This window comes from Manduca sexta, chromosome 22, assembly GCF_014839805.1.
Source record: "Manduca sexta isolate Smith_Timp_Sample1 chromosome 22, JHU_Msex_v1.0, whole genome shotgun sequence".
Taxonomy (NCBI): Eukaryota; Metazoa; Arthropoda; class Insecta; order Lepidoptera; family Sphingidae; genus Manduca; species Manduca sexta.
Genome location: NC_051136.1, coordinates 13,259,454 through 13,278,500, shown reverse-complemented (window position 1 = coordinate 13,278,500; position 19,047 = coordinate 13,259,454). Strand labels below are relative to the sequence as shown.

General features: G+C 34.4%; 1 protein-coding gene across 2 annotated transcripts; it reads left to right on the top strand.

The window, feature by feature from the left end:
- Nucleotides 1-1,234: 1,234 nt before the first annotated feature.
- LOC115442014 (acetylcholinesterase) lies at nt 1,235-17,441 on the top strand. Of its 2 annotated transcripts, none has more exons than XM_037441444.1 (4): nt 1,235-1,338; nt 7,351-7,835; nt 15,316-16,568; nt 17,214-17,441. In XM_037441444.1, exons 2-4 carry the CDS (start codon nt 7,647-7,649, stop codon nt 17,398-17,400), a joined length of 1,629 nt encoding a protein of 542 aa, XP_037297341.1. In that variant the 5' UTR covers nt 1,235-1,338; nt 7,351-7,646; the 3' UTR covers nt 17,401-17,441. The 2 variants fall into 2 exon arrangements, with proteins under 2 accessions (XP_037297341.1, XP_037297340.1); XM_037441443.1 differs by lacking the exons at nt 15,316-16,568; nt 17,214-17,441 and adding exons at nt 10,203-11,455; nt 11,576-12,242.
- Nucleotides 17,442-19,047: the final 1,606 nt, after the last annotated feature.

Below are 19,047 nucleotides of genomic sequence, written 5' to 3'. Positions count from 1 at the left end.
CAAGGCCAGCGCGGGACAGTTTGCTTTGTTGACGCCAACTTACATTGCAATTCACTCATCTGAAACAGATTTGACTATAAATGATTACTGAATCAGAATTATTTTCTAAAACATCGGTAGCTAGTAATCTGGTGGTAGTGTTTATAGTCGTGTGTATATGTATGTATGTATCCACTTATATTTTATATAAAAACATGCTTATCATAGATTTCACATTGTTGAAAACTTGAAACGTTGACTTGAAACACAATATATATAAGTCTCTATTTGAAACATATTTATAGTAAAATTTATTAAAGATTAAACAGAAAAGAGACGACCTGAATGCAATCGAACTAGAGTGGAAAAACTCAGCGAAAGACCGGAAAAAATTAGAAAAATGGGTAGGCCTTTCCTCAACAGTGGGATACATACGAGGCTTAAAAAAATAAACATTAAGAAATTGTAACAAGCGATTATTTAACCGCCACTTATGGCGGTTAAACCGTCCAGTTGGTAACTCCAGTACGAACAAGTTACAGGGCATGAAGCCGTTTCACATAACCGTTGTAACGCTCAGCACATGATGTTACGCTAATTAGCTGTTACCACACCGTAATTTATTACCAGAACGTACGTTTTATAATTACCCCGCGTAAAGGCAGTCGGAGCTCAGTTAATATTGTAAATGTTCCTGAAGCCTTCTGTTTTGTCTATCAATCTGATGACTTTATATTGGAAGTATGTATGAGAGTGAATGAAACGCCTATCTGAATAACCAAACAACTACTGTATAATTCTGATTACAACCCACTGCCTACTTTCTGTCTTAATAATATAGTATATGCAAAAACTGTGAATAAGTTTGCAAGTTTAGATTTAAGAAGTAAACTTACAAACCGTTGAACGGATTTCAATGAAATTTCCACACAGGTAGACCAAGACCTGGATTTAGACTCTTGGTTCAATAATACACAGCGGGAATTTAATTCTGGATTTTTTTCACGTAAGCGAAGCCGCGAGCAACGTTCGGTATTACATAATTAATATATCCATATTCAGGGTCGATTTGCATATCAAGATCTTTTGTTAATTTCATCTTAAATTTGATTATCCATGTACTGCCTTCTATAGCTGCTTTAAAATTATCTAAAATATAAAGGTTATCAAATTAAGGGAAAAAAATGATACGCTGGACATACTGATAAAAGATGTCACGGCCGACTGTTTGTAGTTAAATTAAATAGTCATTCGTAAACGTATTAAGTGGACGGCCGATCTTAGTGTAAAGAGTTTTCGATGTGAACAAAGAAGTTAATATTGTGTTGTCTACTGCAATTGGATATCTGTTGTTTCTTAGTGGGTTCTAATTAAGAGTTGTTTTGTATTACTTGCCTTATTCATCATCCTTATTCAATTAATAATTTAGATGTTGATACGTCATTAAGGTGGTAGCTCAAGGTCCATTTTCATACATTTTGTTTCGGCTTTAATCTGGGTAACTAAACAAGTATTGGCAAGTAATGAATTTAAATTCACGTCTAGTTAGTGATTAGTTCTCGCAGTTGAAGAAAAATGTAAAATAATTAATAATCATGGATATTTCGGCCTTTAAAATTTAATATGACGAAATTTTAAAGGCAGAAATATCCATGATTATTAATTATTTTTACATTTTTCTTCAACTGCGAGAACTAATCACTAACTAGACGTGAATTTAAATTCTTTACTTGCCAATACTTGTTTAGTTACCCAGATTAAAGCCGAAACAAAATGTATGAAAATGGACCTTGAGCTACCACCTTAATGGTACTTTTGAATAATCTTTATCTTCCTCAGTATCAGATTACACTGTTACTCCATTCTTATCTTTAACGCAACCTGTCGCTACTTTATCTTCAATCTAACGCAGTTTCATCAAAATTATTAAAACATCAAACAAAATCGCCGCCATTACCTCGACGAACCATTTCCTCTTCATTAGGGGAAAATAAACACATTAACATAAATTACAATGTACCACCGGTAATAAATCTAAAATATAAATTCAAGTTAATAAAGAAAACAAAAAGTGAGGCTGCGATATTAATTTGCGAGAGACAATAAGCTTGAGATCCTTTAATGGATGCCTGTTGGGAACTTGGCGGTCGAACACCTGAACCGTAGCTAAGTTATTATTGCAAGTAACCTTACGTCCCGCCGTTCGCAGATTTAACATTGAGCAAAAAGTGAATTATGTATTGCGGAGGGTTATTATTGGATGTTTAGGTGAGTTCCATCGTTCGCCAGTATCAGAAAACCAAAATTTTTAATACATATTATTAATAAGCAGCTTTAATATAAATTATGAGAAGTAATATTCACCGACTGAAATAGCAAACGTCATCAAAGTCAGCGATGTCTGATGCGGTCAATGTAATTACAAAATCTTCGGCTTCCATCCGAAATTTAAGCGGCCGCGTGACTGTAGTTATAGCACGCATTGTTTGGAAATTTAAAGGAGGCTGAGGTAAGGTACATGTAATAAATCTTCGGCTTCGAGCCGAGATGTATGCGGCCGCGTGACTCTGGTTATAGCCCTCGTTTTTCCGAAAATGTAAAGGAGGCTGAGGTAAAAGAGTGAATCAGTTCACTTACAGTGTAACCTAAGGTAAAACAAGTTAAACCGTGACGGGATAGCCTGAATAATAAAGAGATGGAATAGTATATTGATCTTATTGTGATGTTAGATAAATTTTGAACATAATTAGAATAAATAACAAATGACACAAAATCGAATAGGCTTGTGATCAGCTAATATTATAATTTGCTAGCTTTTGCTCGCGGCTTCGCCCGTGTGAAAAAGTTTTTTGGGATAAGAGTCCTGCTATATATTTTCCGGGGACAGAAAGTAGCCTATAACCTTCCAAGGGTCTTAAACTATCTCCATATAAAATCCGTTCAGTAGACTGACAGACAGAAAAGGGGATTTTGTTTTATAATATGTATAGACTATCTACCATATAACATAAATAACTACCTACCTCATAAAATATAAATTCCAGTTCAATATCAACAACTTTAATGAGTTGAATCATAATTAACATAAAATACACGAATGAAGCAACGATAAATAAATCGAGCATTTATGAATGGTCCATTGACATACAATGATGAGAACGGCTACGATATAGTAAAAAAAAAGGTAATTAAAACTGCCCCCATTCTGCTGCAATGGCTATTTATAATTAACCGGTTTGGTTAAAGTTTTACAATTTAGTAACGTCTGGGCAAAGTAAAAACTGGAGAAAGTTTGCCAGCTCTTGCCTAGATTAATTACACGGTTCTGCAAGGTTACGTAAAACATTTTGGGGACTATTCAATTAACGAGACGGGAATTTGAGTTTCACCTCCCTACTCTGGTTTTTGATACTCGAAAATGTATTTTTAAGTTTGTAAACGATTCTAAACAGTCTTGTGAAATTTAGATCTATTTTTTTTATTGCTTTGAAAGTATTGTTTGGTATTCCACTGCGTTCGCCATCCTGAGACATGAGTTGTTAAGTCTCATTAGGTCCAGTAGTTACATTGGCTACACGTCTTTCAAACCGGAACACAACAGTGACTACACACTGCTGCTTGGCGTCAGAAATAGACATCGCGGTGGTACCTACCCAGGCGGACTCTCACATATGAAAGACCTACCACCAGTAAATGTATGTGGGCAAATGCATTTACGTATCTGTATGCCTGTAAACAAAATAAAGTTTCATTGCAGTTAGTTTTTGATAGAATCGTACGCACCTTACATATTTTTAAACAACTTCAAATGAAGGAATAGATAAATTTATCACCCACATCATGGCTATAAGTGTTATTTTGGCAAGCGACCTGTATTCTTGATAACCAATCATAATGATTCAGACTAAAGTAACAAAGATCACATAATTGAATTCACAGGGGTGTGATCTCACGTGGTACAATTTTTGGTCAAATAGACACATTGACGTATATTCTATAGACACGAACGTCCATATAAACTATTTATTTAAAATCTGAATTAAAATGGCAAACAAAACCTCACTGTTATAACCTATTTATTCACTTGAACAACAAATAAGTTTACTTATTTGACTAATATTTTTTATTCCGATTGATGTTTACACTTGACTCGACTTTTTATATTATGGCGCCAATAACATAAGCTATCAAATATTGACCATACTAAAGTCAGTTTGAATGGATTGCAGTTCAATTCAGTTGAACACGGTGAATGTTCGGAACGCCAAATCTAGGTAGTACATATATATCGATGAATAGACATAATTTCGGAATAACATTTAGGGCGGCATATAAAACAATATCTCATTATATGCGACATGTCAAAAGAATCTATATACTCCAGTGCAACGTGCAACACGCTGTCAATCGGACGCAGAATTCATTACAATCGTATTTCTTACTAATATAATAAATGCATATATATGTAAAAATGTTAAGATGTTTGTAAGAAGTAAACGCAGAAACGGTTAGAGTAACTTCGATGAAATTTGACTATTGATATTTGAGTTTTTTTGCTCAGTATAAGCCCGGAGTCTGAATTTGTGCCCGACATGGCGATAGGCTCGCCCTCTATCACATCATGAGACGGAACACAATTGGCTAAAAAAGGGTGCCCTGGTTGCGCTTCTGCATACCCCTTCAGGGATAAATGCGTGATGTTGTGTGTGTACGAAATTTGGAACACGGATAGATTATATCCTAAATTAACAAATAGCCTACTTTTTATCATCGTAGTTTTCTCACGTGGGGAATAATTTAATGTTTGACCTAATTTAAAATAGATGGCGCTGGTGTCGTACTGGTCACGCTAGCTTTAGTGTTTAGCGCTCTTCACGTGGGCGAGGCTGCGTACAACTACTAGTAAATAATTTGTCCTAATTATTTTCTTGAAGCATCCAATCTCAAAAAACAAAATCATATTTCCAACACGTCTATAGACATCTCTTCGCCAGAATTATGTTCCAGGAGATAATAAGCCAAATTAGGTAAATTCAAATGTAATTCACACTAATCGTCGATGAACTCAGACGCATATACCTAGAATACAATAGCTTAATCAATTAATATAGTAAATTCCAACCCGTACCATGTAACCCGAGCCGCGCCGCACTACCATGCCGTTACCTGACATGATTTACTAATTGTAATAACAGACCGGACTAAATGCATCATAACATTCAATTAAGGTGTAATATCTGTTATATTAGATCATAAATCCTGTCGGACCGTGGCTACCAATTAAACTGTAGACGCGTCGGCAGCTTGTGCGTCCTCAGACGTTAAGGGTTATGTTGTTTTTGTACTAGCAGTACATTTGAATAGTATCAAGTATAATAGTTGCGTGTGGAATGGACTATCTAAACGAATGTCTGCAGGTTCAAATCTCGCTTGAATGACTTTTCTAAAATTATAATATGAGTATTCTTTGTGAATTATCGCTTGCTTTAACGGTGAAGCAAAACAGCGTGAGGAAACCTACATACCTGAGAAGTTTTCTATAGGAATTTTGAGGGTGTGTAAAGTCTAGTAATCTGCGCTAGGTCAGCGTGGTGGACTAAGGCCTAATCCCTCTCGGCAGTAAAGGAGGCCCGTGCCCAGCAATGGGTCAGTATATAATACAAGACTGATATTAATATTTATTATTTCTACATTTGAGCTTATAGTCCAGTAATTAGTCAATTATAGCTAGACACAACGTTCTTGGACCTGTTTTCGACACGCGTCTCGTTGGAAAGAGCAATTTTTGCGAGTCTTTTAAATGTTTTGTGATATTTTGTGTAATGACCATTCTAGCTCATTCGAGTCACGACTCATCTAGTAAAGCAAGTTGATATCAGTTTGGTGATCATTTTAAACCATTGTATTTCTATCACGCCACGGAAAGGGATCCTACTGTGTCTTTAGGCCTTGTCGATACTAAAAGCGCGGCGACTAGTGCATTTGCGGGAGCGGTGGAGGATGCGCTTATGTGGACACAATACGTCATTTTTGACGTCACAACGTCACAAGCATTTGTGCTTGTGACGGGTAGGCGTTTTTCCAGAAGTTATCAACAATGAATGAAGATTTGCTGATATTATTATACGACTCAATATAACATTAGCAGATGTAGAAAGTCATCTCGACTATAACCTGCATAACCGTATTTTTTTTTTTGCTCGTCCACATTTTAAATGCATTAAGTTGAATAACAAGACTGAACTGGTTTGTTAGTTCCTAGTTACCGCTATGGCGTGGGTGAGTGCGAAATATAAAATTTTAGATGCTGTCACATACGACGATAGTGAACTGAGTGTAATGGAAGGCTAGATCAACAGAAGCGAACGCGATCGTGTGCGTATTTTACAAACAGTTGCGTAATATAGACGTGTGTGCATGCAGTAATATCATTATGTAAATAATACTTTTAAAGTGGAGTGCGACAAAAGTTATTAAAGGTTGACACAGTAGCTATTTCAGGTTTGTGCAGTTAAAACCTCCAAATCAAACGTTATCCGAAACATCAACAAATTCGTTGAGTGTTTGTAACCTCTGGAAGACGTCTACTCACTACAACATCTCCCGACGAACTGTCAACCTAGCCATTTAATTCACCGTGTGCGCACGCGTATTACCGTGCACTCAGCACGAGGCTTTACTTATAATTTTTCAACGGACAAAATATTACTATTTCCCAAGCGTTCCATTTAGTGATTATAACTTCGATAAGTATTAATGATTTCTGTTTACGCAAATGTTAGGCAACAAAATGAAACTATTTTTCCGTTTTTATTTTGGTTTTATATTTTAATTTTCTACCAAAAAAAAAAAATAAGAAAATAGAAATATAAAAACCGCGATAAAATCAGAAAAGTACTTAATAAAATTTTAATGTTCGAAAAATATTATTATATTAAATATTCTATTAATGTCCGTCAACGAAAATCCTTCTACTAAGTTCTTAGGTATGTGTGCTAGACTTCAGATGCATTTAAGGTACTGTTATATCTGTACACAGAACAAAATGAAAAATCCGTAGTGCGTATGAGTATCAAAACAATAAATATCAAGGCCGGCAATAGTAATCCTGGTCTAGCATTAGGAAATATATTTTTTTATTTATTACGTTTAGTCATCAATATTTTACACATTTTTAAGGTCCAATGTTCCAAAGCAACAAGCACGACTGAGCATATTATTCTAGAGGTCAACAACACCATACACCTGTGCAAAGCTTACGTTATTTGTAAATCATACTCATTATTAAGGTTCATAATAAAACAAACCGCTACTTTCTGTATAATCTATTTATTACGTCAGACACATTAATAATCAATTTATTTGTTTTAGGTATCATCGTGAACTTGTTCAACTGGTCCGATGGTAACAAGGCGGTTACGTCGCGGTCATAAAGCCACATAGAAACCGATCCGGATCTCACCAGCATATCATCAGTCGTTAGAATATCAAGTCTTAAAGAATTATTTATTACTTCAATATCTTTGTTGCCAGTCGATTTCCGAGGCCTTAAATAAGGTTTTTATTACTTTATCTCTACGATAAAAGATTAAATAAATACTATATGCTCGAGTACAGTATTTGAAACGAGTGTTAGCGTTCCAACTTCTAAACTACTTTTTGAGATCATGATCTCATACGCATCTTTTATATTTTTGAGTTTATGTTTATTTCATAATGTTGAATCTTCGGCGAGAATTGATCCGTTGGTAGATACTAAGGTTGGGTTGATTAGAGGTTTGAGATCCAGCAATGGACAGTATTCAATGTTTATGGGAATACCTTTCGGCCAAGTAAATGCAAGCAATCCGTTCGGGGTGAGTGACTTCAAATTATATTTGTAAACGTTTTGCATGCTCATGAATTTTGCTTATTAATGTTGCATTCATTATTATAATTAATACGATTTGAATATACTAGTTTTTATTTAAAACAATATTAACATCAGAATACAGTATTCATTTAACTTGTATTATGCATTTATTTATTACCTCCTATACAGTGGCAATAGCCTAGTTAGAAGTGGAACCGACTGTCGAGATGAATGTCCGCAGGTTCAAAACCCACGAGCACGCATCTCTGACTTTTATATAGTTATATGTGTATTCTTTGTGAATTACCGCTTGCTTTAACGGTGAAGGAAAACATCGTGAGGTTCTGCATGCTTAAGAAGTTCTCTACAAGAAATTTGAGGGTATATGTAGTCTATCAATCCGCATTAGGCCAGAGTTGTGGACTAATTTCTAATCCCGCTCAATAGTAGAAGAGGCCCGTACCCCACCGACAGTAGATAATACAGACTGATTTTATGTTCGTATATTGTTACTTAGAGTAGTATTAACAAAATTATTATTGAAATAATTTGAAAGTAAATTGGTGTCATGTTATGCTCTAATTCATATCCCTCAGATCCAAACATAATTGCCATCCTTCCTCAGCAGATAATGGGCCTTGTATGAGTTCTCATGAAACTAGCAGATTCAGATCCTATTTTCTAACCTCCCCACTTAGAAGGGCCGACATAATTGTATTGATAATTAACATAGCTTCCATTTAGGGTATATATTTTTCTCGACTTCACTTTCCTTGTCATGGGGGCAGCGTAATCAATATTGCGAGAAACAAAATAAAATGATAACCCACACCATTTCACAATACGTTAGTTACTACTCAAATTCATATATTTTAGTATCAGTGGCATTTATTTATCAGTTTTTATTGTAAGGAATTTCCAGTTGACCATAATTTATGTCAAACTCGTCACCTCTTCAGTGTTCTTCAACTCTAAAATTCCCTCTATCATTGACGTTTGAGTTGATAACGTCACTTCGATTGGCATGTTTTCTTGTTATCACGTATCGCAATTTTTATCACTCACGTTTTTAAAAGGTGCTATTTTTAACCGATTTTAAAAAAGAGGAGGTTCTCAATTCGTACGTGTATTTTGTTTATTGTTTATTACCTCAGAACTTGCCCATTTTTTAATCGATTTGGAAAGTCATTTTTTGTTTGAAAAAATATACTTTCAGATTGGTCCCATAGAGACATTTTGAAAATCGGTTTTGTAGTTTGGTGATTACACCGAAATAATTGGAATAAGTGTGTTTTCCAAGTAAAAACTTTTACAGTGGTGCTTTTGTGTTAGGTTTTGTTGAGTTCATTACTTATTTCATACAAACATACAGAGCAGATGCTCTGTTGATGAAGGCGAGATGGCCTTCTTCCCTTTTCAGGGGTAGGCAGAGGTGTAACACCTCAGTGCGATTGTCGTACCCCTAGAGAAATACAACTACGCCACCGAAGCAGTCTATATCTAATTATTAAAACAAATAATAAAAATAAATAATATACAAGCTAGCATTTTTGGAGTCAGTGACTAAAATAGTTGCTAAGCTAGCAACTTTTTAGTCATATTCATATTTATCTAAATACATGAACAAATATACGGAAAAAATATACTAAGTTTAACAAATTACCTCACATGACAGCGAAGTGGTTGTTTCTTTGTTTGTTTAGATTTGGTAATATCTGGAACCATTGCTGATTATAAAAATTCTTTCACTAATGTGTTTAAAAAATATAAAACTAATTAGAAGATACACTATCTAATAATATTATAGAATAAGTTTAATTGCTAGCAACGAATATGATCAGTATTTTCCCTTATATAATAAGTTTATATTATGATAATTATCTATGTAATTTTGAAAGTTTGTGAAAATGTGTGAATGTGTGGTAGAATTTAACTAGTAAAACACTTCATGGAATGTTATTCACCGATAGACTATCAACTGGATAAACAATACAGACTATTTTTTATTCCGAAAAAGTGGAGTAGAACTTATTTTCTGTAAGTGAACTTTTGCGCAGACAAAGCCGCGATCATGAACTAGCAACATAATAAATTCAAGATATTTACTTCAATACGCCTGCGAATGGACTGGCACGTGATGGCAAAAATGCGGTGCGGAAATAAAAGCACTCGTGTGCACGAATGGTCTTTTGATGTGTTTGAGGTCGCCCCGTTAGATAGTTAAGTGATTGTAATTTTTAAATCGGCACTTTTTTCTATTAATTTGTGTGTTGTGTCGTCGTTTTATCTTTGAAGAAATCAGGTGATTACAACTGTACCTGTTAACTATATTCTTTTGTTGAAATACATCTAAATAAATATTTTGTTTCAGGCAGCATCAGAGTACCCCCATTTCAATGATGTCTTTGAAGCGTACAGCGATACATCAGTCTGTCCCCAGATCTATCAGTTCAATAACTCTGTAGCTGGTCATCTTGATTGCCTCCGATTAAATATTTACGTACCCTCATCAGCCACATCCAAGAATAGATTACCAGTAATGGTATGGCTGTATGGAGGCTCCTTCAGAAGAGGGTTTGGCGGTAGAGTAATGTTTGGACCAGATTTTCTGGTCAGGCATGACGTCATCCTTGTCACCGTCAACTATCGCGTTGGACCCTACGGCTTCATGTGTCTTGACATCCCCGAAGTACCAGGAAATCAAGGTCTTAAAGATCAATTTATGGGTATGAGGTGGATAAAGGATAACATAGAAGCTTTTGGTGGAGATGTAAACAAGATAACTCTATTTGGTGAGAGTGCTGGTGCGCATTCTGTTGAATTACACGTCAGATCTTCAAAGGAAAAATTGTATAACAAAATAATTATACAAAGTGGAAGCGCAGTCGCAGCTACCGTTTTAATACCACCTGACAGAGAAGCTCCTATTAAACTGGCTGATAAACTTGGTTTTTCCACTAACAATGTGTATGACGCATTGGCTTTCCTCACTAGCCTTGATACGAATTTGGTCATCGCTGCATCAATAGAACTTGGTTTTCTATTCAAACCATGTGTTGAAAGAGAATTCGAGGGTGTAGACAGCTTTATTACTAGTAGCTGGATTGAAGCACCTGTCCCTAAGATAGCAAACGTACCAGTAATGATAGGATTCAATGAACACGAACTAATGTATGACTATGTAAACAAAAACGATGCCAATTTTAATTCTTTGAATATATTCAGCGATTATTTAGATCAAGCTTTTGACTTCAACATGGAGAAACGACAAGATTTGGAGAAGATAATCAGACATTTCTATATAGGCGATGAAGCAATTAATAAAGATGTTACGTGGCCATTAATACATTTTGATTCAGACTTCACTTACATTCATCCAGTGCAAAGGAGTATAAATAAATTTATTGAGAGTGCAGCTGGGGATGTATTTTACTACATGTTTTCGTATTCTGGAGAAAGGAATTTTTATAAGATATATAATAACATATTGGAGGGAGGGGCGAGCCATGCAGACGAGCTGGGCTATCTGTTTAACATGAGTTATCTGACAGAGGAGCCGACGCATGAAGATCAACTTATAATTGACCGTATGACGACGATGTGGACAAACTTTGCAAAGTTTAGGTATACATTTTTATAAAACAAATGTTGTGTTCGTCTAAATATTTATTTTTGTATATTTTTTACATTTTCCCATATCTTTTTTCACGCTTTGTAGAGATTTTAATTTTATCATTTTTTCAGCAAACCAACACCGGAGGCGACAAATCTCATACCAGTCGTATGGACTCCAGTCACAAATAAATCCTATAATTATTTGAGGATAGATACTGAACTCAAAGTCGGCAGCAGACCCTTTAACGACAGAATGGCGTTTTGGGATCTCTTCTATGACATGAATAGAGATGCTCAAAAAAAATTCGAACCCATCGAGATTAGAAGAATGACTCAGTCTCAAGGAACTTTATAACATTATCCTGCAAATTTGTTTGAGGTTCGGGTGCTCGTTATGCCAACTTCGTCACCTATAAGGATGAAAATGAAATGAGGCAGCCGAACAAGTATTCAACCCTAACATAGGGACAAAAATATTTATCGCGAATACATTTATTTTGTGTTTCATCATAACTTTCTAGGATCGCTAGGACCTGGTTCTAGAAACCTAGGGCTTTTGGACTGCATAAGAAGAGCAATTCCTGATATTATATATCGGATATTATAGAGGCAAGAAAATTAATTTAGTAGAAGCTATTACCACAGTCAATAATATATGTATGTTATAAATGCTCATATACTTAAGATTCCAGAAATCTACGTTCCTGGTTATATTATAGCGTTGCATTTATTTGTATCATTTACTGTTTATTTTATTATGTTTAAATATACAGATTGTCGTTTTATAGACTTATTATTCCGTACCTTTTTATTCTTTGGATCCACTCTATCTACCATATAAAGATTTTTGTTATAAGTTTGTATTACATTTTCATAAAACATTACCAAGACGTAGCATTGAGACTTATTTAACGAACTTAATTATAGTCGCATTTAATTCGCTTGTATGATTGAAAAATCAGCCATATATGTACAATTATATACCATTAATGTGCGCATTGAATATAATGATTTACTGTTGAGCACGGGTCTGTTAACTATATATATATATCGTCGTTGTAGGTGGAGAACTAAATAACTCGGATTTTGGCCATTTTGGACTTTCATCACTTTTGTGTTGCCCAAAACATGGCGCATATTATGGCCTAACAAGCATTTCATTATCTTCTCCCGTTTCGAAATTATAGCTTTTTTTATGTTAAAAGTGGAGAAATAAATATATTCAAATACTATATATTTTGTTGTAGAAAAAGTAAATAATTAAATAATAAAATCAATAAACTGCGACTTATAATCTGTTCAATAGTAAAGAAATTAAAAAAAATGAGTTGTTTAATTCTTCCTCCAGTCTATTGTTTAAAAACAAAATTAATCAAGTGTGTAGAAGAACTAAACAACTTGATTTGTTTAATTTAGACATTGAAAATCCTAATGGTATTCACTTTAATAAACTCTATAATTGTAATTATTTAACCTTATAATTACTTTACCATATGGTTTCTAGTGTGGCAAAACTAAATAACTATACGAGTTATTTAATTTATTTAAGCAAACTTACAAAACATTGTTGTGGCAGAATTAAATAAGAAGTTTTTATTTTTTAATATTTTTATTCTTCAGGTCAGAGTTTTTTTTTGTTAATGCATAATATAATAGCTAATAAGACCCAAGATATATAAAAATACCTACAGTAAAATTATTTATAGTTTTTTAGTAATGCTTAAAAATAACGAAAAAAAAACAGTTAATCGCGTTTATCTCGAAACTAGAAATTTTGAGTTATTTAGTTCTCCACCTACAACGACGATATATATATATATATATATATATATATATATATATATATATATATATATATATATATATATATATAGTCCGTCTAGTTGGCCTAGTGTAGATCGAAAATTCTCATATATATTCGGATTATCGATAATTATTTTAATTAAAAAAAATCGACTAACGAAAAAAGTCGACTCTAAAAAAGGCAATAAATAAATAATTGATCATTTTATATTAATAAAAAAATAATGTAATGTTCTTTCCAATTCGTATTTTTTGTAAATATGTACATTTAATATTTTTGTAATCGGTGCTTTATTTAAATTGAACATTGTTTTTAACTGATTACAAAAAAAAAACATAGACCGATAACCATGCCAAACTGTAAGAGAATTAATAACAGAAAACATCAACAAGCTACAATCAAGTATACGCCAGTATAGGAGAAGAATTAGGTACAAATTCAAATACAAAAGGCAGCGTTGTAGTCTTCAATCATTTAGCTACAGAAACAAAGTAAACACAACATACACTAGCTGGCAAAGCTGTTAGAAATCGATGGTGTAGGGATCTACAACATCGATTTCACTCGATCGATTTTATAACGATCGATGTTATATCGATTTTACAACTCACTATCAAATCATAAAATAAATGAAACAACTCCAATTCTGTTGGCAAAGTAAACAATGTCCAACCACTTATTGAAAACGATTAGAAAATATATACACTGACAAAAATATGCCCTAAAAGTACTTTGAAATGGACAGGTGAAAATAAAAACAAAAACATCCTTAATTAATTTACTCTACGACAGTGGAAAGCACAATTCTACACATAAAAATCAAAGTAAGACAGGTGTTTCAAATATAACTTGGGACTCTTCTAGTCGCGAGTCCATCGATTTCTCCTGGGCAAGCGTGCTTCACTTTAGGCCACATCATTGCTTAACATCAGGCAGATAGGTCAAATGTGAGCCCATTTTAACTTAAAAAATGATAATAATTAGCATTATCAGTGATAGCCTAGGTGGTGTAGTTGTAATTATACACGGTAGGGTGTACGCCTAACGAGTTGAGCTCCTTGGAACCTGTGTCGGGCCAAATTATTGTCAGTGGGTTTTTCCATCTTAAAAATTACTCAGTCGCAGCACGGAGTCTGGAAGGTGGCGGTATGCACATACAGCTGTTGATCTTGCACCTGGTCTTTCTCCGGTCATATGAGATTGCCGTCTCACCGAACTATGTGAGTGATGAAACAGAATGCACCTGTTTATTACGCACACACGTTTGCACTATAATATCTCCTGTATACTTGGCTGATCTCCGTTGAGATTGGCCGCCGTGGTTAAATTCGGTTATGAAGGAGTTATTATATCTGTATCCATAATTGTTCTTAAACTTGAAGCAAAGAAGAATGGGGTGTCTGGGTATAGAATAATATAAGCCCTGTATTGTATACTGTTCCAGTATTGGGCGCGGGCCTCCTCTACCACTAGAGGGTATAGAATACTATATCACTTTCATTGTACCATATTACTATCAGTTATAACACTGTTTCTTTTGAGCTATTGTGTCAGGCAATCCGTGGGATTATACCGGGTTTGACGTTAAGAGACAAGAATTATTTGATGTATCTGGTTACTAAATTATTATCTGATACCTTTTGCTTTGGTGAATGCTACGTATCCGTTTGTTTTGCGTTCTTTTTTTATATATCTATCACCTGCTTGAAGTCTCGCTTTACTTTTTCTGTATAAAAGTTAGCTCATTTGTCAATCTTGCTAGTATTTCTTACAAATCTATTCATACTTATCTTCAAACATAATTTTTTTACACTAACTTTCACATTTAAAATATTCGCCGTACCATCGCGTCTGTTGTACTAACTCTTACCCAAGAAAACTCGGGTGAAGTTTTTACAGCTCATGGGTAGTTGTCCTATATTTCAATAGTAATAATTCAGAGGATTAGTTACCAGATAGGTAGTTTCTTAGTTTTAATAACCACGGTATATCCGAGTTTGGGATTAGTAATATGCAAATGAATATAAGTATTTTTTATTATTGAAAGGTTTTTCACTTGTTCCAGATTGCAACCGAATATCCACATTTTGGAAAGCCTTATGACGCTTACGATGATACTTCTCTTTGCCCTCAAACCAATAAGACTAATCAATTTGCAATTGGCTCTCTAGACTGCCTCCGCCTTAACATCTATGTACCCGCAGTAGCTACCTCCACATTTAAGCTGCCTGTCATGATATGGATATATGGCGGCGCTTTCCTACGAGGTTCTAGCAGCAGAGCGTCCGCCGGCCCAGACTATCTGGTGAGGCATGATGTCATCCTAGTAACAATAAATTATCGCGTAGGACCTTACGGCTTTATGTGCCTTGACATCCCAGAAGTACCAGGAAATCAAGGACTTAAAGACCAATACTTGGCCATAAAGTGGGTCAAAGAAAACATAGCAGCATTTGGTGGTGACGTGAATAAAATAACTTTGTTTGGCGAGAGCGCTGGTGGACACTCCATAGATTTACATTTGAGATCGAGCTATGAAAAATTATTTAATAATGCAATTATGCAAAGTGGAAGCGCAGTAGCAGCTACTGTTTTTCAGGAACCTGACAAAGAAGCGCCTATTAAACTGGCTGAGCATCTAGGTCTCAATACGACTTGTATACATGAAGCATTAGAGTTCCTAGCAGGAACTGAACCCGAACAAATAATTGAAGCTACAGTTGCACTAGATATATCTTTTAAACCATGCGTTGAAAAGGATATCGATGGTGTTGATAACTTTATAACTACTACGTGGGTGGATACAGCTGTACCCAAAGTTGCTAATATGCCAGTATTGCTAGGTTTTAACAATCACGAATTTTTAACAATTTATGCTAACAACGGCGTGGATCATTACAAAGAATCCAACATATTCCAAAATAGTTTACAAAGCCAATTTAAATTCTCGGAAGATGAATTAGTAGAAATGTCGAATTTATTCCGACACTTTTATATGGGTGATAGACCAATCACTGAAGAACTGGAATGGCCAATAGTCGACTTCGGTTCAGACTACACGTACATACATCCTATACGGCGGACAATAAATAAGTTCATGGAGAGTGGAGCTGGTGATTTATATTACTACATGTTTTCGTATTCTGGTGGAAGGAATTATGCTAAAATTGCCGCGAACATAACTGAAGGGGGAGCGGCTCATGCCGACGAGATGGGATACTTGTTCAGCATGGCCGCTTTGCAAGACGCGCCAAACGCTGCAGATCAACTGGTTCTCGATCGAATGACTACGATGTGGACTAACTTTGCAAAGTATAGGTAAATTATTTTTGTATTGAGACTTAAATAATGACATCTCTGAATATAATTATACAATCTAGATAAGAGTCCTGCTTGCTGGTAAAAAAAAATACCATTTCCGTGCACGCTTCTGTGAAAAAGTGAAGAATAATTTTAATTCTCTTTGCATAGCCGAACAATGTAATAACTCACAGTTTATTTGTGCCAGACCGTAGTTTGGCAAGCCGCCTCCTGTAATATTTCCATTTTTCGTTATTTGTAATGACACACGCAGTAAATTTTCTTGATCAGTCGTTGAGTAATATTTTGCAAACTTCATCCTATATCACAGAAACTTTATTTACGAGCTTTTATCGGAATAAAAGTCTTACTATGTATTTTTATAGGATACGAAGCCGCCAATATCCTGTAACATGTTTCAAGCTTACTTAGTATTCAATTACATCAAAATCGGTTTAGTAATTTAAATTTGAAAGAGTAACAGACAGCAAAGTTACTTTCGCATTTATAATATAATTGCATCATTTGATCGACATCAACTAAAAAGGCATGTATCCGCGACTTATCGCCAAAGTTATATCGGTATCCATTATGGCATTAGAACTTTTGTTAAGCTAATTGCTAATTGAAAATTTTAATTTAAAATCTCGTTTTTTTTTTCAGTGATCCCACACCTGAGGTAACTGACCTTCTACCATTGAAGTGGACTCCTGTGACCGCTGATACGTTGTATTGTATGGAAATCAACTCAACCTTGACACTCACAGGCAGACCCCTGCACGAGAGGATGGCTTTCTGGGAGTTGTTCTTAAAAATGAATAAAGCGTTACTGAAAAAATTTGATGATTAAATTTATAAAAAAATTATAAATATATTTATTTATGTTTTTAATGCTATTTATTTTTATTCTAAGTAAGTGCCTGCAATAACCATTATAATTTATTCTTACGTATTAGTATTTATATGAAAATCATCATCATCTGATTATGATGAATGAAGGGTTTATAGTTAATTTAAGATGCCTATGGAAAGGTATGTAAATTTTTAATGTTTAATTTTAACGAGAAACTGTTTTTCTTAATTCTGTTTCATATTGCATTGGGTAAAATAAAAGCGACTTCAAAAAACACTACAAAACAAAAAAAGGCAATAATTTCAATTTATATAAGGATTAACAATAAATTATTCAAATGAACAATGTACTCAATATTTTTGTTTTTATGCACATAAAATATTTTTTTATTGAAGTAGGTTAAACAGGAGGAAACAACACCAAAACCCATAATTCACATGATCAAGTAACAGCGTTAGATGTTATTAATTTCCTAGATTAATAGAAAAACTGTCAAAAACCGTAGTGTATTAATTTCACCCACCATTAGCCTGGTCCGAGCGCCGTCTTATTACAGACTCCTATTAATTAACGTTTCAGAATGAGGGCAAGTTTTAAGCTTAGTAGCGTGGGTGGACCTTAGAATGATGACCTGTAAATTTATTCATGCTGTTAGGTGGCCGACCTTGGCCGTGCTTTATAAAAAAAATCAAAACTAACAACCACAGATTAATTAGAGAAATTAAACTGTTAAAAATTGCGAATAAGAGTGCTTGCTGTCTTCGCGATTTCTGTAGTGGTTGCTAAAGAAACCACTCGTTGCGAATGTTAATAGCTAACTTAAAAAAAATTATAGAATTAGGTATATTAGAAAAAAATAACTCGGCTTTATTACAATGGATTAATATAAGAAGTAATGCATTGCAAAGACAACTGCTGAGGTTGCATTTAATGCATATAAGACAGGGGCAGTGATGGTGTCACGATTATTTAAACAAAACGCGTCAATAAAAGGTACTGGCTAAAAAATTGGTTATAGTATTAGTTTATCCAAAATAATGCAGCAGTATCTAATAGCTAAACTAATTTCTTAAGCCTCCTTTTTAATAATACTAACTATGAATTTTGAAATATTTTCAATTAGGTAAATAGACAAAGCGTTTATACCTTCGTAGACTAATATACACATACGGTAAACGATCTATAGATATTGATAGAATTTACAAAAAAGTATAATCAAATACTTTCCTATTTTTAATTTATAATTTCTATTATAATTCTTATTATGACGATTTATACATACGCGTTAGGTTAGGCCGGTAGTTGCGGAGCATTGACTCTTGGGACTATTCACAAACGTTACTCAGCTAAGTATGGAGCAATGATGTGATAAACAGTCTGTTTCTCAGTGCTTACATGACAGCCTTCGTAGTGCGTAGGCATAGAGACGCCGTGATTGACTAATATTGAGATATAATTTTCCTTCAGTTGGTTGTCAGATAAACAAAGTTGAACAAAGGCTAAGAGAACTATGAAATTGTTGACATAATGTGTTCGGAAATACAATGCCTCCTGATAATGTTTGTGAAAATGGATGTCAGTTTTAATTAAATCATTTCTGTTAAACAAATATAACCAGGATCCCTATTGATCTCCAAAGCGGCC